The sequence below is a fragment of the Drosophila obscura genome, unplaced genomic scaffold (genome assembly GCF_018151105.1).
Source record: "Drosophila obscura isolate BZ-5 IFL unplaced genomic scaffold, ASM1815110v1 contig_207, whole genome shotgun sequence".
Taxonomy (NCBI): Eukaryota; Metazoa; Arthropoda; class Insecta; order Diptera; family Drosophilidae; genus Drosophila; species Drosophila obscura.
The window spans coordinates 157725-182571 of NW_024542798.1; the positions used below are offsets into that span (position 1 = coordinate 157725).

The following is a 24847-nucleotide window of genomic DNA, read 5'->3' on the forward strand; positions in this document are numbered from 1 at the left end:
AGTGTTTGGGCTTAACTTCTAGCTGTTTTAATTATCTTTTCAAAATAGCAAAGTTCTTTACAACCAGACGTAAGATACTAAAGTTATGTGAAAAAAACTATCGCTACCTCTGAAAAAAGCTAAAAAAAAAATACCAGATTTAAAAAATTCTGCAAAAAAAAGTTCTGCCATAGAAAAAAAAAAAAATATCATCAAACCATTTCTAAGCCCCAAATCTTTAATAAAAAGTTGGTTTTGTTCCTTGAGGAAAAATCGTGTTGAGTAGTGTTATTATTGGTTGACAATAATTGTGGGTTAGTGGGGTTTTGCTGAGACTGCATCGTAGTAGGTGCGGGCTGCAGTTGGGAATTGGGTTTAATATTGCTTTTGCGCCCTCAGCTTCGCGGATGCCGAGTTTGGGCCGATTTCGAGAGGTTCCGACATATCGCCAAGAAGTAGGTGACCGAGAATTTCGTGCTGGTTTTTCTCCCCTTCCGCTGATTGTGAAATAATGCAGCATGGGTTGAATTGTAGTAAGATTTTATTTTCCGGACGCTGACACGCCGCTATTTGTGGAGAACCGTGGTTAGAGCCATGTCTTTTTTGCTTAATTTCTTTGTTGATTTTGCATTTATTTTAAGCCCAACATTAAATCGCATCCCCATGCGAAAGAACGAAACAAACTCGGTTGAAATTATGGTCTCGCCCCATTTTAACGCTGGCATGTGGCTATGATGTTCGCAAACAGTGTATGATTTTGATTCGCTGGCGCAGAAAAAGTTGCAATGGCTAGCGTTGAGTCCCAATGTGTATCGTGTTCGAGCAAACTCTAACGCAATTCAAAAGTGGCCCACAGCAGACCATCCGCAGTACGCAAGGAAGCGAAGGATGTAGGTCCTCTAATGTTCACCAAATGCAAGCGAAACATACACTATGTAGATAATACATATTCTTCGCAAAGGTAGCGCATTGCACAGGGCAGAGTGTGTGCGAGGGGAGAAAGAGAATGAGTAGAATGGTCCCGTGCTAAACTGGAACTGAAAATTTATTTCTTTATTCTGGCTATTCTCGGCTATTGATGCTGATAAAGAATATATATACTTCATGGAGTCGGAAACGTTTCAGCACATATCCACTTTTCAACAAATACAGTCGCGCATTTACAAGAACAATCTAATATACCCCTTAACTCTTCGAGTACGGTGACTGCTGGAATTCGTTGTGAAATGTTGGCGCAATATTCGATTTGAATTTAAACTCAAATTTATATTATATTTTCTTTTATTTGAAATATCACAGTTTGACAATGTCTGATACTGAAATACACCATGTGGCCAATGAGGCGCCACCGCAGCTCGAAGACGATGACGCGGCGAAACTAGGAGAAGTCCGAGCAGGGTCAGATGAACACGGAGGATCTAGACGGAGTACAAGTGCAAGGCCGAAATCCAAGGGGAACTTCTGCTGCATAGCCAAGGAGTGTAAGCTTGAGAATTTGCAGGATTGGTCTTTCATTTACCCCCTCCCACTTAACCCGCAGACTATAGCGACTACTCCAACCTGATTGATTCGCTGCACATCATGCCTCGTCTGATGATTCACCATCGTGGTTTCAAGATCAACTCCACCTACGGCCTCACGCTCAACATCAGGAACAGTGGACTGGTAGGCGATCAACCCACCTATACACAAAAAAATAGAGGACACAAGATATAATTTTTTTTCGACTATTCCTGAGTTTTCAAAGTCAAAATTTCGTAAAAAATACCGCACAAAAATCATCATTTTTGCATTTCAATGCTTTATATTTCCCAGACGGTAAGCTGTAATCACAAAGTGTTTGGGCTTAACTTCTAGCTGTTTTAATTATCTTTTCAAAATAGCAAAGTTCTTTACAACCAGACGTAAGATACTAAAGTTATGTGAAAAAAACTATCGCTACCTCTGAAAAAAGCTAAAAAAAAAATACCAGATTTAAAAAATTCTGCAAAAAAAAGTTCTGCCATAGAAAAAAAAAAAATATCATCAAACCATTTCTAAGCCCCAAATCTTTAATAAAAAGTTGGTTTTGTTCCTTGAGGAAAAATCGTGTTGAGTAGTGTTATTATTGGTTGACAATAATTGTGGGTTAGTGGGGTTTTGCTGAGACTGCATCGTAGTAGGTGCGGGCTGCAGTTGGGAATTGGGTTTAATATTGCTTTTGCGCCCTCAGCTTCGCGGATGCCGAGTTTGGGCCGATTTCGAGAGGTTCCGACATATCGCCAAGAAGTAGGTGACCGAGAATTTCGTGCTGGTTTTTCTCCCCTTCCGCTGATTGTGAAATAATGCAGCATGGGTTGAATTGTAGTAAGATTTTATTTTCCGGACGCTGACACGCCGCTATTTGTGGAGAACCGTGGTTAGAGCCATGTCTTTTTTGCTTAATTTCTTTGTTGATTTTGCATTTATTTTAAGCCCAACATTAAATCGCATCCCCATGCGAAAGAACGAAACAAACTCGGTTGAAATTATGGTCTCGCCCCATTTTAACGCTGGCATGTGGCTATGATGTTCGCAAACAGTGTATGATTTTGATTCGCTGGCGCAGAAAAAGTTGCAATGGCTAGCGTTGAGTCCCAATGTGTATCGTGTTCGAGCAAACTCTAACGCAATTCAAAAGTGGCCCACAGCAGACCATCCGCAGTACGCAAGGAAGCGAAGGATGTAGGTCCTCTAATGTTCACCAAATGCAAGCGAAACATACATTATGTAGATAATACATATTCTTCGCAAAGGTAGCGCATTGCACAGGGCAGAGTGTGTGCGAGGGAGAAAGAGAATGAGTAGAATGGTCCCGTGCTAAACTGGAACTGAAAATTTATTTCTTTATTCTGGCTATTCTCGGCTATTGATGCTGATAAAGAATATATATACTTCATGGAGTCGGAAACGTTTCAGCACATATCCACTTTTCAACAAATACAGTCGCGCATTTACAAGAACAATCTAATATACCCCTTAACTCTTCGAGTACGGTGACTGCTGGAATTCGTTGTGAAATGTTGGCGCAATATTCGATTTGAATTTAAACTCAAATTTATATTATATTTTCTTTTATTTGAAATATCACAGTTTGACAATGTCTGATACTGAAATACACCATGTGGCCAATGAGGCGCCACCGCAGCTCGAAGACGATGACGCGGCGAAACTAGGAGAAGTCCGAGCAGGGTCAGATGAACACGGAGGATCTAGACGGAGTACAAGTGCAAGGCCGAAATCCAAGGGGAACTTCTGCTGCATAGCCAAGGAGTGTAAGCTTGAGAATTTGCAGGATTGGTCTTTCATTTACCCCCTCCCACTTAACCCGCAGACTATAGCGACTACTCCAACCTGATTGATTCGCTGCACATCATGCCTCGTCTGATGATTCACCATCGTGGTTTCAAGATCAACTCCACCTACGGCCTCACGCTCAACATCAGGAACAGTGGACTGGTAGGCGATCAACCCATTCATTCCAGTCCTCCATCTTCACCTCTGATCATCCCATGCAGTATCCCCGACTGATCCAAGTGAGCACGGACAGCCCCGTGGACACATCCATCTCGATTCCCGAGCTGGATCTGCATCGCTACCTGGAAACCGACAAGATGCTAGAGGTGAAGATCTGGATCCGATCCACCACCTGGCGTGAGATCAACCGAAGACGCCACATTTACGTCGAGTCCTTCCACCCGAACATCATCTTCCAAGTGCCCATCATTGGTATGTCTCCCACACTCAGATATTAGACTCCACTTTATAATCCTCTCCCGTCACGATCTTTATCTGCAGTGTTGCTTAAGCTGGAGGAGCCCTCATTATGCGAGTTCTTGAGTCTTCCGCGCTGCGTCCCCAACAACAAGTCCTACTACGAGATGATCATCTACAATCCCACGGATGAACGCATCCGAATGCGCTACAGAAAGTAAGGTTTCGAGAGCTCTTATCAAAGCTGAATGCAATCTGAAGGCTGCCATTCCTCCCATTCCAGCACCTGTCGGGGTCTGACTTTGAACACACTGAACAAGGATCTGCTACCGCCAAAAGACTACGTCAAAGTACTTCTAGTATTCCATCCAGAGAAGCTGCAGAAGCTGAAAGGATTCTTCAACATTAAGTTCGGTGTGAGTAGGTATCAAAGGGAGAAAAGTTGTGTCGTTGTGCCCAGCATTCATTCCATTGATTTCTCCCTTCCCAGTGGCTCCCAAAATGATAATTTTCGACTTTACGGCCAAATCGATGGGCGTGCATCTGAGTGGAGGCACCATGTCCTTCGGCTTAACCAAGTTCTCCCGCGAGGAGCAGCGCACACTGACCGTGTGCAACGAGTCGCCACATGAGGTGATGATGACCGGCAATTTCGACGGGGACCAGAATCAGGCAGCGTCTGCAACTCAGAGCATTGTCTCCCATTTTTCGAACAAACTGATCGACGAGGCCATCAGCATGCACAGCGTCCTCGTCTTCGACTTTGAGGAGAATGCCAACGTCCAGAACGTCAGCTATAGTATCACGGCCGCAAAGCACTTTGGATTCGTGGTGCCACCCTCGATTGCGGCCTGGTCGTCGGCGGAAATCGTCGTCAACTTCAGACCCTTGTACGACAGCCTGGATCCTTTCTCGGACGATGCCGAGCCGCCGTACTTCCAGCGCACCCGTCTCAACTTTTGTTTCACCGACGCCGAAGACTGCATCGAGTCGCACTTTATTGTTGTATCCGGAGAGATAAGCGGCATCGAGGTGGAGGTGTATCCGAAGGTGATTGACTTCCGCAAGATCTATCTGGGGGAGGAGCACTGCTCTCAAATCAAGATCCTCAATGTGGATGGTGAGTCCAGAGTCGAGAGTCAGAGTCATTGTTATATACTCCCTGGTTACTCCCAGCTGTGCCCGCCAAAGTGGCGTACAAGGACACTCTGGAGCCTGATATGGGCGGGGTGCGCATGACGCCCATCGAGGGATTTTGTCTGGAGCCCTGCTGCCGGGGCATCTTCAACCTCTCCTTCTATACCGTTCATCCCGCCCGTTTCACGATCACGCTGCGCTTTAAGGTGGTGAATGGAGGCCATCACAAGGTCCAAATCAAGTGAGTAATCCCATCCTACCACAGCGCGATCCCTTTGCACGACCAACGTCTCCTCCACTCTCCATCCAGAGGCACTGGGCAGCATGTCCAGCTGCGCACCTTCCCACAGATTGTCGAATTCGGCAGTATACCCATGGCTGTCCCCCAGAAGCGGTATATGCTGCTCATGAATCCGCTGGCGGTGCCTATTACCCTGCAGGTGAAGCCCAGCGACGATGGGGAGGAGCAGCCGCTGGTGCTGAACATTCGCGACTCAACGGAGATGTTACCCATCACTGTACGGGATCCCATCAAGCACCTCCAACGAGCCCACGAGGACATGAGAAACGATTCCCTAGAGTTCGACGACATCAAACTGACGACAATTATCCCGGATATGCTGTCTCTGAAGTCCCTCCACATCAATGAGTCCTCGTACAGCATGGAGTTCGAGGAGGATGTGATGGGTGGGTGGGCTAATATTTGCAAGTGATCGCTGAGATCTTTCTATAATTTACTTTCTCCCTCCCTAGAGCCAGTTCCGATGCTGGCCTCCCACCTGCTGACGAACCTGAAGAGGCAGAAGATTTTCGACAAGACGGAGACGGACAAGCGGGTGATCCAGGAGGCGCTGCATGGACTCCTCAACACCAAGTACTTCTCCATCTTCACCAAGCACAACAACTTTATTTTCATGGACTGGAACGCGATACCCAGTGACCCGCGCGAGATCTACTGCGACAACGAGATCATCTACCTGCGTCCCAACACGGGACGCACCATCACCATCCTGCTGATACCCAATCAGGTGGGGTATTTCCATCGCGCCCTCACCGTCCGCATCTGCCCGTCTGTGCTATCCAATTCAGGTTCCAGCGAGGATCAACAGAGCGTGAAGACGCTCATCAAGTCGGACTTTCTCTGCTCGAAGCTCTGGTTCGAGTACAACTGCGTAACCCCGGAGATAGAGTGGAACAATCTGGTGGATCTCTCGTCCAGGATTGTGTATGCGGGCGAGGAGTACGACTTTGACATGGGCTTCTACAACAGGTCGACCACCGGTGGTTTTCTTCACTTTGATGTCATAGTGAGCATCCATCCGCCATTCGGAGAGTTTTTTCTTTTATCCTCTTAACCAATCCAATCCCACAGCCAAATGAGATGAGTTTTCGGGATGGAACCTGGAAGTTCTACATTGGTTCAGTTTCACGCATCATGGCCAAATGCGCGGTCAGCTTTCGCTCTCTGGGCAACACTCGGCTCACGGGTCTGGTCAAGATTGTGGGAGCCTCTCGTCCCTATGCCTTCCATCTGTTTGCCAACGTTCTGCCCACTGAGATACGGATCACACCCACCTATGTGCACCGCCGCCTGCAGACCTATGAGCTGCACAAGGTCCACTTTTATATAGACAACTACACGCCCACCAACACAAAGCTGACGATGAAATTGGTAAGGATTGTTACCCCTGCCCCTCTCCCGATCTCATTCTATTTCTGAGTAATCTTTGGTCCCTTTTGCTCTTCTATGCAGAAGGACGTCACCTTTCAGTATCTGACAGCAAGGGGCGGAGTACTTGCCTCGACGGGACAGAGCATGTACACCACGCTGGTGGCGATATTCCCCGATCCAGATCTCTATCAGAACATCCTCTATGTGGACCTGCAGTTCGACCACGTGATGGAGATACCCATCACGTTCCTGGTCGAGGGAGTGCCGCTGTACTTTGAGCCAAACATCAGAGAGGGCTTGGATGCGGGGCTGCTCTACACGGACACCAAGGAGCAGTTCCATAAGAACATCTACAACCACCGCTTCCCAGTGAAGGTGATCAATAAGGGCTTCCGCTCCTACCGCGTCACCGTCACCCGCTTGAAGACCTACACACAGCCTAAAGGACGAATTTCGTCGTGCGCCTCGCAGGCACTGACGGCCCGTTTCGACATTATGCCCAAGCACCTGTATCTGCCACCGGGATGCGAGGAGGGCATGGAGATAATGACCAGCTCCTGTCAGGAGGGCGTCGTTCTCAGCGACTTTCTGCTGCAGGTCACCGACCAGAAGTATCCGCAACGCAAGTACACCATAAAGGTGACGGCCAAGGCCACATTCATCGAATGCCAGCTGGTTTGGAGCCGCAAGCAGGTGCTCTTCGAGTACCAGCGCTGCGATCCGCTGAAGGAGCGGTCCAACGTCCAGACCCCCGAGCTGATCAACAAGCAGTCGGTGCCCATCGCCGAGGTTAGGCTCCAGGCCACAGGACCCTTCCGAATTAAGGGCCTTTACGAGGACTTGTTCGAAAAGGAGATCCTCGTGCCCATAGAGGCGATTCAGCACAAGGATATCTTCATCATCCTCAACAGGGCAGCCATGAAGCAGTTGTTCTGCAAGCAGGTTGAGGGCCGCATTAGCGTCTGGGCCCTGGGGCGACAGCTGAATCCGCTATGCCTGAAGGTTTCCATACGGGTGCCGGCCGTGCTCATCATACAGCCCGAGATGGTGCTCTTCGACCGGGGCACGCCCTTCGACAGTAACGTGAATCTTGTCAATCAGGGCTGCCTGCGGGCCGAGTTCAAATGGAAGCGGCTTGAGACATCCGAGCTGTTCGTGGGAGACATTGATGATCCGCAGGACCTGGTAGCCGACTTCCTCTCGGAGATACTGCGCATGCTCGAGTACAACTTCAGCTGTGAGGATGAGCCCAACATGACCCTCCGCTACCAGCAGTGCCGCTGCCAATTCTACCACCACTCGGAGGCGAGCGACATCATCTTAGAGATACTCGATGAGATCGTCAACGACCTGGATCTCAGCCATCACCCCCTGGCATTCCCAGGGAAGGCCCCTTCCGAAGAAGCCACTGCCCTGGAGCTGCACAGCACCTCGAGCTTCGTGCGTGCCACCATCTACGATCTGCTCGGCAGAATCAACGTCGAGTCCAGCGACAGGCTGTCGCCCGCCTCCTCGGAGTACTGTTTCGCCGAGCGCTTTATCTACTTCCACGAGAAACAGGGCGAGGTGGCGGTGCCCGAAGTGCAGCCGGACCACCAGTGCCTGCTGCACTTGCCCCACATCCGGCGCTCCCACGAGTTGCGGGCCCTCTTCGAGCTCAAGGTGGTGGGTGGTCGCAGCCAGTACTTGTCCGTCACATTGGTCAATCTCGTACAGAAGATCAAGTTCCACAAGGAAAGCGTTTATCTAGGGATTAAGGTACGGTACCCAAAAGACTTCACTCCCATTCTAGCTACTTTATCTCATCTCGAGTCCCTTCCAGCCGTGGTACGAAAATTTTCATGCGTTGGTTCGTGTCGCGAATGTGACCAAGTACCATCTCCAACTGATGATCGTGGAGGTGACGCCGGTAGGGTCACAGGAGAAGCGTCTCATCGAGGGCTACAGCACGCTAGCCAGCAGCGATTTCATTCACCTCGAACCTCTGGCTAGCGACCAGATGCGGGTCAAGGGTATCCTTGGCTTTAGCGAGAGCTTCTGCCACACCTTCGGGGTGCTAATCAACAGCAGTGCCTCGAGCCACTTCTGGCTGCGTGGCCAGGGGGTGATGCCCATGTTGGACGCGGATTCGAAGCTACCGGCGGATCACCAGGCGGAGCAGGATATCGTGGAAGAATATCGCCTGCTGCAGCGCATCTACTACTACGAGATATTCAAGAGCATCACCGAGACGGATGGGGAGCTGGCTGCAGTTGATTGCGAGGAGGAGGGGGGCATTCAGGAGGAAGTCATATCCGAGGATTTCATTCAGCTGTCGGAGACCGAGGATGAAATGTCCAGTGCGCGACAGCGCTACCACGACACGCAGCTGTTCAAAATGGTGCAGACCTACGTGCTGGTCAACAACAACCAGGAGCTGCCACACGCCACCATCCTCAAGCAGATGCTTCTTGGCGAGCGCTACCGCAGCCGCCTTCGGGACAGCGCCGAGCTGTACGCCAAGCACCAAGAGGTCTACCACAGCCACAAAAAAATGCATAAGGCAGGCAGCTACAAGCTGCCACCGAATGTCAAGTACTTTACTGTCCAGCCCATTCCGTGCCAACAGAGGGGCCACATCCTGGACCTTGGCCAGCTCAACCGCAACACCCTGCGCCGCTTTGAGCTACAGCTGCACTTCTTCGGCCCAGGGAAACTGATAGCCGCCGCCCGCACTGCTGTCCGCATACCCGGACTCTTTGTGGACTTTAGCATCACTTTCGAACAGCAGTAAGTACCGACATGGGCGCCATATAAATTATATTCCTTATCTTATCTGCGGTTCTCGTCTCTCCTCAGCGCTGATAAAAAATTCTCGTTCTGGTCCGAAAAGTGCACGACCCTTGAGTACTTCAAGAAGAAATATCGAAACATGGTGGAGCGCCTGGTGGACGCCCAGGATCCCAATCTGATGCATTCACACTCCTTCGACCTAGACCGCCTGTTGATTCATCAGCGAACTCTGACGGGCAAAGATCGCCACTTAATGGAGGAATACTACAACAGCCTCAATTACTCGGTGTATCCCGACCACAAGCACCACTTCACCCTGGCCAAGGTATACTCTGCCAGTCAGTCGAATTACTCCGGTGTCGATGTCCGAATCGTTGGATACTTCAAGCCCGAGTCGCGTCACTACGAAAAGAATCAGCTAGTCGAGGACTACATATACATAGACGTAAGAAACCGCTCCACACTAAAATTCCCTAAAATCATTCTCTATATCCTTTGTTCCCTAAAGCTTCACATGGGTCCTACACTTCCTATCCTGATGCAAGGCCATATCGCCACTTGACATATTGCTATATATTTGTGAATGTTTGTGTTGATTATTGTATTGGGTTTATATGTGCAGTAATTAAAGTCCTTCAAAAGTAATAGTGTCGAGAAAAATAGTGAAAGATGAGCAGCACGATAAAGGAGCTGGTCACGGGCAGACCTGCCGCTTTGATCCACCCAAGGATGTTATATTGTTAGGTGGGAGTCTCGCCGCAGTTGGATATGACCACAGCGTGCACGGAAGAGTCATCCGTGTCCGTTTTTACTTGATAAAAGAATTATTTATTAGTAGGAGTAGCAGTAAATAAAGTAGCCGATTCAAGCTTTACTCACATCTTCGATGGCATAGATTGTGTCCATGCCCTCGAGAACTTTGCCGAAAGCCGTGTAATTCCCATCGTCACATAGAACTGGCATCCGCTGGTGTCTGGTCTCAAATTTGGAATGCCCAGATACCCTGGGCGGTTATGCTCCACTGACAGAGCCTTGTCCTCATTCTCGAATCAGTCTCCGTAGATGCCGGTGCCGGTGCCGTCACCGTTTAGAAAATCGCCGCCCTGCACCAGGAATCGGTCCATCATCCTGTGGAAACGGTCACCTACGTAGCTGGTGCGGGTCCGGTGCCCGGGGTGCTGGGGGTGCGATGAGCGGCCCGCCTGTCAGCAGGTGATCCGTCGCTTGGGTCTGGGCTTTAGGACTTCCTCGATCCCCAACATAACGGTCGTCGAAGTGGCGACTGGCTCCGGCGAAATTTTTCGCGTTGTCGCAGTTTACGCGGAACGGACATCCTCGACGAACCTTTGAAAAGCCAATAAGAAGGAGTAAGTTTTCAGATTGTAGATAATTTCTAGATGAACCGCCTTGGACGTTCCTATTCCTATTCCTATTTCCTATTATTTGGGTCTGGAGTCGAGGCTTGCATTTAAAGCAGACTGTCACAAATGCTCGTGAGCTAGTATTATAAATTCGTTTGATGCAGCCAGCAGCGGCTGTTCTGGCAGCTGTCTCCCGCTGCCTTCGTGTTGCTGCTGCACCTGCTGCGTTTAAGCAGCTCTCTTGCTCTACTCGGCTCAGAAGCCGAGCCTAACTATGCCATAATGCTCTCACGCTCTCGTTATGCATAGGGCACGGGCAGTCGGCCCATTTTGCCCTGCGCTCAGTCAATTATTGATATTCAGAACGTTCGGTCTATATACCTTATGCAGCACTGCGGAACTCTGGGGACATACATAAGCTTAGGTTTCGATACTCTTATACAACTAGTTACAGCTACATTTAATATTATGATAGACGCTTAAGTAGCCGCTGGCCCGAACATACTCCCCCCGTTGGAAGCTCGCCTTTCAACTGACTTCTCAAGGGGCAGCAAACACAGCCGAGTAACGGCCCTCCTGATGGTTCCTGAAGCCGTCTTCAAATCAGCCACGCGGCATACTCCATCCTTGCCTTTGACGACGTCGACCACTCTAGCCAGTGGCCAACGCATTGGAGGAAGATTCTCATCCTTCACCAAGACGACATCGTTGACGCAGAGGTTTTTCGCAGGTTTTTCGCCACTTCGAGCGCTCTTGCAAAAGAGTCAGATACTCTTCGCGCCAACGCCTCCAGAATGTCTGCTGCAGTTGAGTGACCCGCTGCCAACCATCCAGACGGTTGTAGTTGAGCTTCGTTAGGTCAGGCTCGAGAATTTACTGATGCGGGCCTCCCAAAAGCAGATGAGCAGGCGTCAACATATCCAAGCCATCAGGATTTTCTGAAAGCGAGAGCAAAGGGCGAGAATTAACAATTGCCGCGATCTGGCAGATCAAGGTGCGGAGCTCGTCGAAGCTAAGGATGGATGGCCCAACTGAGCGGTACAGGTGATACTTTGCGGACTTCACGGCCGCTTCCCACAATCCGCCAAAGTGCGGAGAGCGCGGGGGGATGAAATGCCAGTCGATGGTGTCAGCCAAGCAGGATTCATGGACTTCCTTCATGTGCGAGTCGCTCAGGAAAAGCTTCTTCAGCTCCAGAAGCTCATTCTTAGCGCCAACGAAATTTGTAGCATTGTCCGACCAAATATGACTTGGCCTTCCTCGAGTGGACGTAAAACGTTTCAGTGCGCCTAGGAACGATGCGGTGGTCAGATCTTTAACAAGCTCCATGTGTATGGCCTTAGATGTGAAGCAAATAAACACGCTTATGTAGCACTTGATCGGAGGCCTCGTGCGGATTTCTGATCGGTAGAAAAAGGGTCCACAATAGTCCACTCCAGTTACTTCGAAGGCCCGCGATCCTTCCAGACGCTCCTTAGGTAAGTCCCCCATAATGTGCTCAACCATGCGAGGCCTCGTCCTGAAGCATCTTACACACTTGCTAACCGCTTTCGAGACGGCTTTGATTCCTCCAATAGGCCAATATTCTAATCGAATTTTAGCAAGCAAGGCGCGAGGTCAGGCATGGAGGTTCCGTTGATGATAATAGCTTATCATTGCAGATGTTACGGGATGTCCCTTGGACAAAATAAGCGGGTGCTGAGCATTAAACGGGAGCGAAGAGTTGCCGAGACGACCACCAACTCGAAGAAAACCTAACGGATCGATGAACGGAGATAGCGAATTGATAGAGCTAGACTTCCTGACTTGCCCATTGCGTCTAATCTCCTTTATGTCCGACCACAAACTTGCCAGCTGAAAGTGTCGAACAAGAAGATGCGTTCCTTGCTGTATGTCAGAAACCGTGAGTCCAGGATGCCTAAGACGATGAACGAATTTATGCATGTAGGCGAATGTGCGCTGCATGCCAAAGAAAGAATTAGCAAATTTGCATCCGGACGTGAGATCGGCATGTGGAGACGCGATTAGCAATACACGCTTGCGAAGATCAATGGTCGGAGTTTCAGAAACGGCAGATACAGGCCACTCATCCTTAGAACCTAACAAAAACGGGGGGCCGTGAAACCACTGCTCTGACTGGATAAGGTAGCTGGGAAGCGAGCCTCTGGAGAGGATATCAGCGGGATTCAACAATGTGGGAACATAGCGCCATTCCATGCCTTGCGTCAACTCCTGAATTGTTGCCACTCGATTTGCCACGAAAACCTGAAATTTGGCTGGCTCATCCCGAATCCAAGATAACGCCGTAGACGAATCCGACCAGCAGTAAAACTGACCTGGGAAAATTCCCGTCTCCTTTAAGTTGCGCATAACCTTCGCAAGCAAATGGGCTCCACTCAATTCCAGCTTTGGAATCGACAATGATTTTAGTGGCGCCACTCGAGACTTTGAGCACAAAACATTGCTCGACGACTCCCCTTGCCTGGACACGACATATATGCAAGCACCATACGCTTCCATGCTGGCATCACAAAATCCATGAACCTCTACAATTATGCTGGAATGATGGACAACGCGAGGAAAGGAAATGTGAGAGATGCTTGCCAAACTGTTTCTCAGGTCAATCCAAGTTGAGTGCAGCGCTGTCGGTAGGCTTTCATCCCAGTCCAAATGTTCTATCCAAAGCTGCTGAAGAAAGATCTTGCACCTGACAATAACAGGATTAATCAATCCAAGAGGGTCGTAGAAACGCGCAATAGTTGACAAAACCGACCGCTTGGAGGGCCTTGAATTCGAGTCCAGCGCGGACAAGGCAAACAGCAGCTGATCCGACGCAGAGTCCCAAGCTAAACCAAGAGTTTTGGTAATGTCGCTTCCATCATGAAACCGTAGAAATTTCTCCACGTCGTCCTCCGGAATTCCATCAAGCACCTCCTGGTTACTCGAGCACCATAGAGACATATGCTTTAAATCAGTATACTCATTCATAAAAGCTGACTAACGCTCCTTGAGCGCGGGATTACGATCCAGTTTTCGCTCCAAGGTGAGAAAGTGATCAGCATCATGCTTTAAAGGCAGTCGAACGGAGTACTCCCCTGATGCCAACCGTGAAAAGTGGCTTACGAAATGCGCCTCACAATCTACTTCTTCCTTTGTACTCAAGCTAGCCTCCACACAATTCTCAACTTCCCAAAACATACGAAGAGTTCGATCCAACCTGGCAATCATTCTATCCTCGAATCCGGAGAATTATGGGTTGCCAAAAGCGACGAGCTTGATACCCTCTGTCCACCACCAGATACGATCCACCCAAGCCGGGTCTTCTGCAGAAGAGGCAATCCATCTATGAGCTTGATTTGCCCTACGCAGAGAAGGTCATAGAATATGCTCGCGCCAATGAGGAGATCTACTCGCTGAGGATTAAAGAATGCAGGATCGGCAAGCTGAATGTTGGAGGGAATGTTCCAATCGGCTACATTAACTGCCAGACTTGGTTGGCTATCTGTGATTGTGGGTGCGAGCAGTGAGTGTGGTCGAATAGTCCGAAGTGCGAGACTGCATGCAAATGCTGACGGTGGATCCCTCAGTGGACACACTAGTATCGCCCAGACCAGAAACAAGGGCAGACGATTGAGTTCTCCTAAGCTGAAGCTGCTGGGCGAACCTGGAGGTAACGAGATGAAGCTGAGATCTTGAATCTAGAATAGCGCGACAAGGAACCAAAACGCCAGTGGAGACCTTGGGCAGCAAGAGAGGTAGACGCATGAGACGGCACACTGCTGGCAAAATCCTGAACCGGCGTAATAGCTCCTGGTTGTACTGCTCGTTCTGGAGGATAACCAGCTGGGGAGCTTTGCGCTATAGATGAGTCGAAGTGCAACAAGGTATGATCCCTCCTTCCGTAAACTCTACACTGGCCACCTGTGCATGCACGAGTCCGATGACCCGATTTTAAGCAGTTAAAACACAGTGACAGCTTCTTCACTTCTTTGTGACGCAGAAAAGGAGATAAATTTGTGAAGATGCTGCACGAGTATATTCCGTGGCCCGCTGAATGGCAGAGAGGGTATCCAGACGGGTCGGCGGAAGAGTTAGAGGCAACAAAGGTTTTCTTAAGGTGTGTAGACTGGCTTTTTCCCACCTGAGCGCTACCAGCGTGTGTCGCTATAGCGTATTGCACGTTCTCCATCTTCTGGCATCGCTTCTCCAGGAAATCGTAGAATTCCCCAGCTGTGGGTATCCTGTCCGATGACGCAGTCTGTTCCCATTTGGTTTGGGTCTTCTCATCTAGCTTTTGCAGCAGCATGTGGATTATCATGCATCCAGATATCTCCTCAGCACTTCCTAATGTCTGCAGGCGCGCGTATGCAAGTTGACTGCGTCCGAAAACTTCCAAAGCCTTTTAGCAGAATGCGAATCTACCTTCTTGAGCCCAAGAATCTCCTTGATGTGTGCCTGAAAACAAGTCGTTTATTATTAAAACGTCTGCTAAGTATGTCCAGAGCCACACGATAATTGGCACTGGAGAGCTCCAACGATCGAACCGAATCCAGGGCCGCATCCGAGAGTCATGAGCGAAGATGTTGGAACTTCTCTATTTCACTGAGATCTGCATCCCCTTCGATGACCGAATTGAACATGGCAATAAAATCCGCATATTCCACATAGCCACCGGAGAAGCTAGGTAGCTTCAGCTCAGGAAGCCGCTGCTTGTGAGCCATGATGATGGTATGACCTCCAGAGCTATTTGGCATGCTAGTGGAATGAGCAGCTACGCGGAAATGTCCTAGTTCGAGAGGCGCCAGCAGCTCGGCTTTCAAAGAAATGAAGAGCGTATCGAACGTTTCACGCAGCTCACTTCCAATCTCGTCTTCATCCAGTGATTCCAACTCATTATGGGACTTGTTGAACTCCTCACGCATTTCAGCCAACATATCGAGGCGCACATCTATATCAGCAGGACTTAGATTGTCGATTTTATTCCCCGAGAATGACTGGCCAAGACGCTGCAGCCGATCATGCAGAGACTGAACTTTACGCTTGTAAAGCCTCAGCCTATTTTCCTCCATCGCAATATTTCCGCCCGCACCTGTATTCGGCTCTTTGTCCATGCCAACCGGTGTAATACAACGAAACAACGGAAAATGTCAGACCGCTTAAGCGACGGTGAAAGAACGGGAGCGAGAATAGAAGACACGGAAAGTCAAGGGCCGCGGCTGCAGCGGAGCAGAGCAAGAGGAATCGGCGATTAAGCAACGGAATATTAGACGGCTGCAGTCGCACTGAACTTGCACTTTAACTGTTCTTATTTGCACAAAATGTATTTGTTGGTCGTTAAACGGCACAGCAACGAATATCTTATTCGATTTTTATAGGTTTTAAACGAAACGCGATTAAAAATTGTAGTTAAATCACGTCGGGGTCACCAATGTTTGAGATGCCAAGCTTTTTTGGCACCTTGTAATGTCCTATTTCAGGCTGAGGTATGCATCAGTCTGTCCAGGAATTCAAGGAGGGCCTTGAATTCGAGTCCAGCGCGGACAAGGCAAACAGCAGCTGATCCGACGAAGGGTCCCAAGCTAAACTAAGAGTTTTGGTAATGTCGCTTCCATCATGAAACCGTAAAAATTTCTCCACGTCGTCCTCCGGAATTCCATCAAGCACCTCCTGGTTACTCGAGCACCATTTTCTAAGCTTAAAGTTACCGCAAGACAGTAGACTTGAAGTTTTGCGCATCTTTTCCAAGACCTCTGCGACCGAGTTGCCGCCAGAGATGAGATCATCAACATAGAACTCTTGTTGCAGAGCAGCTGAGCCAAGAGGGTAGGGGTTACCCTCGTCGATGGCCAGCTGGTGCATTGCGCGGACCGCTAAAAACGTAGACCTGAACCTCGGACTGGATGGAATCTCGCCATAGGATACACTGGAGAAAATTGTCGGGCGGAGATACCTTTACGCAGCGGTACAGAAAATACTTGCAGAGGCTACGTGAGTCAGGATGGACTTTGGACATATGCTTTAAATCAGTGTACTCCTTCATAAAAGCTGAGTAACGCTCCTTGAGCGCGGGATTACGATCCAGTTTTCGCTCCAAGCTGAGAAATCGTCGATACGCCTGAGTATAGGACTCTCCCAAGTGATCAGCATCATGCTTTAAAGGCAGTCGAACAGAGTACTCCCCTGATGGCAACCGTGAAAAGTGGCTTACGAAATGCGCCTCACAATCCGCTTCTTCCTTTGTACTCAAGCTAGCCTCCGCACAATTCTCAACTTCCCAAAACATACGAAGAGTTCGATCAAACCTTGCATTCATTCTATCCTCCGAATCTGGAGAATTTTGGGTTGCCAAAAGCGACGAGCTTGATACCCTCTGTCCACCACCAGATACGATCCACCCAAGCCGGGTCTTCTGCAGAAGAGGCAATCTATCTATGAGCTTGATTTGCCCTACGCAGAGAAGGTCATAGAATATGCTCGCGCCAATGAGGAGATCTACTCGCTGAGGATTAAAGAATGCGGGATCGGCAAGCTGAATGTTGGAGGGAATGTTACAATCGGCTACATTAACTGCCAGACTTGGTTGGCTATCTGTGATTGTGGGTGCCATGAGAGCAGTGAGTGTGGTCGAATAGTCCGAAGTGCGAGACTGCATGCAAATGCTGACGGTGGATCCCTCAGTGGACACGCTAGTATCGCCCAGACCAGAAACAAGGGCAGACGATTGAGTTCTCCTAAGCTGAAGCTGCTGGGCGAACCTGGAGGTAACGAGATGAAGCTGAGATCCTGAATCTAGAATAGCGCGACAAGGAACCAAAACGCCAGTGGAGACCTTGGGCAGCAAGAGAGGTAGACGCATGAGACGGCACACTGCTGGCAAAATCCTGAACCGGCGTAATAGCTCCTGGTTGTACTGCTCGTTCTGGAGGATAACCAGCTGGGGAGCTTTGCGCTATAGATGAGTCGAAGTGCAACAAGGTATGATCCCTCCTTCCGTAAACCCTACACTGGCCACCTGTGCATGCACGAGTCCGATGACCCGATTTTAAGCAGTTAAAACACAGTGACAGCTTCTTCACTTCTTTGTGACGCAGAAAAGGAGATAAATTTGTGAAGATGCTGCACGAGTATATTCCGTGGCCCGCTGAATGGCAGAGAGGGTATCCAGACGGGTCGGCGGAAGAGTTAGAGGCAACAAAGGTTTTCTTAAGGTGTGTAGACTGGCTTTTTCCCACCTGAGCGCTACCAGCGTGTGTCGCTATAGCGTATTGCACGTTCTCCATCTTCTGGCATCGCTTCTCCAGGAAATCGTAGAATTCCCCAGCTGTGGGTATCCTGTCCGATGACGCAGTCTGTTCCCATTTGGTTTGGGTCTTCTCATCTAGCTTTTGCAGCAGCATGTGGATTATCATGCATCCAGATATCTCCTCAGCACTTCCTAATGTCTGCAGGGCGCGCGTATGCAAGTTGACTGCGTCCGAAAACTTCCAAAGCCTTTTAGCAGAATGCGAATCTACCTTCTTGAGCCCAAGAATCTCCTTGATGTGTGCCTGAAAACAAGTCGTTTATTATTAAAACGTCTGCTAAGTATGTCCAGAGCCACACGATAATTGGCACTGGAGAGCTCCAACGATCGAACCGAATCCAGGGCCACATCCGAGAGTCATGAGCGAAGATGTTGGAACTTCTCTATTTCACTGAGATCTGCATCCCCTTCGATGACCGAATTGAACATGGCAATAAAATCCGCATATTCCACATAGCCACCGGAGAAGCTAGGTAGCTTCAGCTCAGGAAGCCGCTGCTTGTGAGCCATGATGATGGTATGACCTCCAGAGCTATTTGGCATGCTAGTGGAATGAGCAGCTACGCGGAAATGTCCTAGTTCGAGAGGCGCCAGCAGCTCGGCTTTCAAAGAAATGAAGAGCGTATCGAACGTTTCACGCAGCTCACTTCCAATCTCGTCTTCATCCAGTGATTCCAACTCATTATGGGACTTGTTGAACTCCTCACGCATTTCAGCCAACATATCGAGGCGCACATCTATATCAGCAGGACTTAGATTGTCGATTTTATTCCCCGAGAATGACTGGCCAAGACGCTGCAGCCGATCATGCAGAGACTGAACTTTACGCTTGTAAAGCCTCAGCCTTTTTTCCTCCATCGCAATATTTCCGCCCGCACCTGTATTCGGCTCTTTGTCCATGCCAACCGGTGTAATACAACGAAACAACGGAAAATGTCAGACCGCTTAAGCGACGGTGAAAGAACGGGAGCGAGAATAGAAGACACGGAAAGTCAAGGGCCGCGGCTGCAGCGGAGCAGAGCAAGAGAGAATCGGCGATTAAGCAACGGAATATTAGACGGCTGCAGTCGCACTGAACTTGCACTTTAACTGTTCTTATTTGCACAAAATGTATTTGTTGGTCGTTAAACGGCACAGCAACGAATATCTTATTCGATTTGTATAGGTTTTAAACGAAACGCGATTAAAAATTGTAGTTAAATCACGTCGGGGTCACCAATGTTTGAGATGCCAAGCTTTTTTGGCACCTATATTTATCCAAATCAGTTAAAGACTTTGATTTAAACGTTATAATGTTTATTTATACCGGCGGCTAGCTGAAGCCAATTGCTCGCTCTTTTGCCCAGCAAGATAAATGTTCACAAGCGGGGGTTCAGTATGCAACCTATGCGGCGAGAGATTAGCATAGAACTACTTGGGCCACGACGGCCGATCAATGCAAGAGCCGACGCAGCAGGTGCAGAGCGCTCTTTAACAGGGAGAGCGCAGCAGCACTGCCGAACGCTGGGGACATACATAAGCTTAGGTTTCGATACTCTTATACAACTAGTTACAGCTACATTTAATATTATGATAGACGCTTAAGTAGCCGTTGTCCCGAACAGCTGCCATACAAGCATATACACCGGCCGCCTGTGTATACACAAATTGCGCTTGAAGTTCCCTTTTGTTACGCGCCTTGCGCGTTCCTCTTCCCGCTACGAACAGCAGAAAGGCCACGATCACAGCAGCAGTAGAAAATATAACGTTACCGACGCCACGCTAAAGTGACGAGATTAACAGCGACGAATCCGGAGACTCGGCACCAGCCAAAGGACAGGAAAAAGGCGAACCTCAGCACCCGCCAAGCGACGCCACTAATCTCTCCATCACTCACCCCGTAGAAAGGGGTGGGGGGGGGTGTAACGAACCATGGTTCTAGCCATGGCTCGTCACAAACGGCGGAGGGTCAGCGCATCCACGCTGGCGGGAGACAATAACCAAACTGATATACACCGAGCTAACGAACCATGGCTCTAGCCACGGTTCTCATCAAATAGCGGTGTGTCAGCACTCCGGAAAATAAAATAGTTTTAAGCAACGCACGCAATTACTAAAATTAAAAACTCTCGATCAGCGAAAAAAATACAGCACGAAATTCTCAGTCACCCACTTCTTGGCGATATTTCGCCAACAACTCGGCCTCGAATCACAGATATCACCTTCGCGATGCGGATGTAGCAAAAGCCCAATTCCCAACTGCACCTTCCGGGATGCAGCCTCAGCACAACCACCCTGACCCACTAACAATCGTCAACGAAGCACCAAGCTTCGACCCACTTACCACGCCCCACAATTATTGTCACCAATAATCATAAGTTAGCAATAAGCAATTATTTCCGGGTCTCAGGTGCGATCGCCAGCTGCATAAAAGGGCCAAGATCGGCCGAAAGAGCAGGCAGTCCATCAGCTTAAACACAAGACACAGGCAGTCCATCAGCCCGAACAATAGACACTGCACTAGGCAGCCCTTAGTCACACACCCAAGACACTGCACTACGCAGTCCACCAGCGCACCATTCAACTACGAGTCAAAGTAGCAGAATTTAAGTGAATGAAGAAAACCGAATACTAAATAAATTCCAAGAAAAATCCAACAAACAAAAACCGTCGCATCATCATTTCTCGCTGCCTACTACATTCTTTTGCAAGCCAGCCCGACACCTGAAGTCACCTACAATCTACAAATTTTCTTGTAGCGGACCCTGGACAGACTGATGCATACCTCAGCCTGAAATAGGACCTCACAAGGGATTATTGACAAAGAATCCAAATATGTCACCAAATCAATTAATACAGATGATGAGTGGGAAATAGTAATGGACATTAACTTAGTTAAATTAATGCTTTCAGAATTAGTCCCAACGCGTACAAAACGAGGAGTAAATGAACTAGGAACTATCTGGAAATGGATAGCAGGGACCCCAGATCATGACGACTTTATTAAAATTCAGGAAAAAGTTAATGATTTAATCACAAATAATAACAAGCAGTTTATAATTAATTCAAAATTTTTCCGGGAGATTGAATTGCTATCAAATAACTTGCAGAACCTCATTTTTAATGAAGAAACAATATTAAGAAAGCATCGTTTAAAATTAATTACCTTCGATATTCTGAATTTAATTGATACCATAACCTTATCAAAAATAAACATATTTAACACAAAAATATTAAATAAGAATGATATAAATGACATTTATGAACATGAAAGTGAGCCTGTTGAAATAACAGATGTACTTGACATCGCAACGGTTAAAATAATACGAAACTCTGATTTGATAATAATTTATATAAAATACCCAGTAATTATTGACGTTTGTAATCTTTATCACGCAAAAGCTCTTTCACAGCAAGATGGGAAATTAGTTATAAGTGACAAGATTTGTAATTGTAAGGGGAAATATTACTTAATGAATAACTTGAGAAAAAAACATTTAATAATTACGCAAAACTAAGTTCAGACAGTTATTGTTTTACTAATTTACTAAATGGATTTAAAGCCAATTGCACCAAAATAAGGGAAAAAATAGGGATTTAGATTTTCTTCAAAATGTTGCCATTTTAGTATCAGGAGCAAACGTTGTAGACAACAACATTTTAAAAGCAACGTACCTCCTTATATTCAACGACTCAATTACTATTAATAACAAAACATTTATTAATGAGGAAATCAAAAATTGGGAATATGTATCGCATCTTAAATATAGTAATTATCATTTAATTAGTTATGAACAATCAAATGATTCAATACTTACATTTGACAACATTAACATTGTAAATCCAATCATAAGAATTGGAAAAACTAGGTTACCATTTTCGACTTTAATACTGATCTTTTTGGTAATATTACTCATATTTTATTTCATTTATAAAATAATAATTATCATACTATCCAAATGGCTCATGAAACCTAAGGAGGAATCCATAGAAAACAATATTTCCCAATTATCAGAAGAAATAAGAATGCTTTCAGAAACCCAAAATGTATCGGGACGACACATTTAAGGAAGGGGGGAGTTAACGTACCCGTTGTCATAAGAATATAATTCAATTTATAAACAATCTTTGGCTTCCCATAGTTTGAGATAAACAATCTTTGCCTCCCATAGTTTGAGATAAACATCTTCGGTTTCCCTAATTGGAAGTCAAGCCACCCCAGCCTTATTATAAACAATCTTCGATTTCAATTAGAAATCCATTTGCATTGCAGCTGTGGCTGATTTCTGCAAACGCTGCTATTTGGAATTTCACAATTCCTCAACTGGATAAACTAATCCAAACCGATCGAAACCGATCGGACCCAAAATGTTTATGGAAGCTTCCCGAAGAGGACCCAAAGAGGTTTCATGATGAGAAAAGCATTAGACGTAGATCAGTTGGTTTCGAGCATCAGAACTGGACAGTTCTAGTACAAAATAAGTCGCGTTTAAGCCTGTCAAATGTAAAAGCCTTTACACTTCATCCCTTTGTTAAATAAAGTTTTTTTTAAAAAACTCAACTTTTTCCCGCAATAATTTAATTTACATGTTAATTTTGAGCTTGGGTTAATCATAGAAAATAAATAGGTAAGATGCCTATGGTCAGTTTTGACAGTTTGCCATAAATGTATGGTCGAAAATGATTTATTGCCCAATGTATTGTCGCTAATTCTTGTTCTGTTGTGTTTTTATTACTTTCTCCCTTTGTGAATGATCTTGATGCATACGCTACTGGTAGCTAAGTTCCATTATAATTTTGTGTCAGAACAGCACCACATGCTTGTTTACTTGCATCCGTTGTTATACAAAATTCTTTGCTAAGATCTGGATATTGCAGTAAGGTTGGTTTCATCAATTGTACTTTTAAATATTCGAATGCTTTCTGACATTTATCTGTCCATTCGAAGTTAACATTCTCTTTATATAATCTTGTTATGTGACATGAATAATCGGAAAAATTTTTAATGAAACGTCTATAATAATTGCAAAATGCAACGAATCTTCTAGCGCTATCTGCGTCCTTTGGGACTGGGTATTTCTCTATAACGTCATATTTTTTGTCGTCAGGTAAAATACCTTTATCATTATACTTATGACCTAGAAAGGTAACTTCGTATCTGTCGGGTCAAGCAGCATAACGCATATGCCTACGCCTGGCAGCGGCTGTTCTGGCGGCTGTCTCCCGCTGCCTTCGTGTTGCTGCTGCACCTGCTGCGTTTAAGCAGCTCTCATGCTCTACTCGGCTCAGAAGCCGAGCCTAACTATGCCATAATGCTCTCACGCTCTCGTTATGCATAGGGCACGTGCAGTCGGCCCATTTTGCCCTGCGATCAGTCAATTACTGATATTCAGAACGTTCGGTCTATATACCTTAAGCAAACCTATTAAATACGCGTACTGCCGCTACTAAATACTAATAAAATAATATTGTAATACATTTATCGGCTCTGTTCTTAAATTTAATTAAAATAGCTATTAAAAATGCTTAATAGCTCAAGCATTGGTGACCCCGACGTGATCTGTGCAATTTGGTACATATCACAAACTACATTTCAACATAATAATTAACACTTAATTGCCGTTCGTTCGTCTGCTTTGCTCGCCGCTCTGATCCAGTGCCATCGACCACATAGCTGCCATACAAGCATATACACCGGCTGCCTGTGTACGAACGTTTTTAGAACCGCTGCTGCTATGGATGCTGCCAACGACGCTCCAGTGCCCATTGAGCAAAACAGGGTGTCTTTTCTGAGGATTAAGTCAACGGAACTATGTGAGAAAGTGAAAAGATTGGCTGCCGATTGGGAAGATGAGGCTGCTGTCTGTGACTCTTACATGCTACTGGTAAAGCTGGAGCAGATCGAGAAGCTGAATGGGCAATTTGAAACATTGCACAACGAGCTTGAAGAATTGGACTGCAACGAAATTCATAGTGGACTGTGCGACAGCTTTGCTCTCAAGGCTTCGATCATGCGTGAAACTGCTAGGATTAGCGGATACATGCCGCTGCATTCTACGTTTGCTGGAGCAAATGCAACTGCAGGTTTTGCCGGTTCTCAGCCGCCACCTCGTCGTAGGCCAGGATCATCCCTTCCTCCCATACAATTGCCAAGGTTTAGCGGAGGATATGCGGATTGGACGGACTTTTACTCGATGTTCACGACCATCATCGACAATCATCCAGACCTATCCAACATTGAGAAGTTTCAGCATCTACGATCTTGCCTGCGTGACTCGGCGTTGGAGACAGTTCGTTCGCTGGAAATCTCGGACAGCAACTATAATATAGCATTGGATTTATTGGAAAGGCGTTTTAATAATCGTCGTTTTGTTTTTCAGGCGCACATTACTGAGATTCTGGGGCTGCAGGCAGTTGAGAATGGGTCAGTGTCAATGCTGCGGGAGATTTCTGACAAGTTCAACGCTCATATTCGGGCGCTGTAGGCTTTGGGCACGCCTGAGCAGATCGCAGGATGCATCATAGTGCAGGTGCTTCTTCGTAAACTGGACCCGGCGACTCAAGCCAAGTGGGAGGAACGTTTAGAGGACTCAGCCTTCGTCAACTTGATTCCATCATGGGAGTCCATGGCCTCGTTTTTGGAGCAGCGATGCAGGACGTTGGAAGCATTGGATTTCGCTATGGCAAAATATGCGCCAAGCAGTCAGGTGGGCAGGAGTAGAAAACCTAACCATTCTAAATCCACACTTGTTGCCATTAACCAAAACACATCAAGCTGCGTGCTGTGCAATGACAGCGCTCACGAAATCAATCATTGTCCCAATTTTATAGCACTGTCTCCCGCAAATCGCCATAAGGAAGCCAAAAGGCTTTCCCTGTGTGTAAATTGCCTCAAAAGAGGGCATCGATTGA

General features: G+C 47.3%; 3 protein-coding genes and 1 pseudogene across 3 annotated transcripts; 3 read left to right on the top strand and 1 right to left on the bottom strand.

Moving 5' to 3' along the window:
* The first annotated feature begins 1244 nt into the window (after positions 1 to 1244).
* Positions 1245 to 1704, top strand: LOC121404486. The gene is made up of 2 exons (XM_041594023.1): positions 1245 to 1460; positions 1520 to 1704. Exons 1-2 carry the CDS (start codon positions 1286 to 1288, stop codon positions 1693 to 1695), a joined length of 351 nt encoding a protein of 116 aa, XP_041449957.1. The 5' UTR covers positions 1245 to 1285; the 3' UTR covers positions 1696 to 1704.
* A 1354-nt stretch (positions 1705 to 3058) lies between these two features.
* LOC121404485 lies at positions 3059 to 9927 on the top strand. Its single transcript, XM_041594022.1, has 14 exons — positions 3059 to 3272; positions 3332 to 3456; positions 3516 to 3726; positions 3796 to 3928; positions 3995 to 4131; positions 4202 to 4831; positions 4888 to 5089; positions 5159 to 5535; positions 5602 to 6155; positions 6221 to 6520; positions 6602 to 8278; positions 8343 to 9289; positions 9359 to 9737; positions 9801 to 9927. The coding sequence occupies exons 1-14, from the start codon at positions 3098 to 3100 to the stop codon at positions 9852 to 9854; spliced, it is 5901 nt and encodes a 1966-aa protein (XP_041449956.1). The 5' UTR covers positions 3059 to 3097; the 3' UTR covers positions 9855 to 9927.
* LOC121404482 lies at positions 9928 to 14959 on the bottom strand (annotated as a pseudogene).
* An 8711-nt stretch (positions 14960 to 23670) lies between these two features.
* On the top strand, positions 23671 to 24420 carry LOC121404483. The gene is made up of 2 exons (XM_041594020.1): positions 23671 to 24225; positions 24316 to 24420. The coding sequence occupies exons 1-2, from the start codon at positions 23671 to 23673 to the stop codon at positions 24418 to 24420; spliced, it is 660 nt and encodes a 219-aa protein (XP_041449954.1).
* The last annotated feature ends 427 nt before the right edge of the window (positions 24421 to 24847 follow it).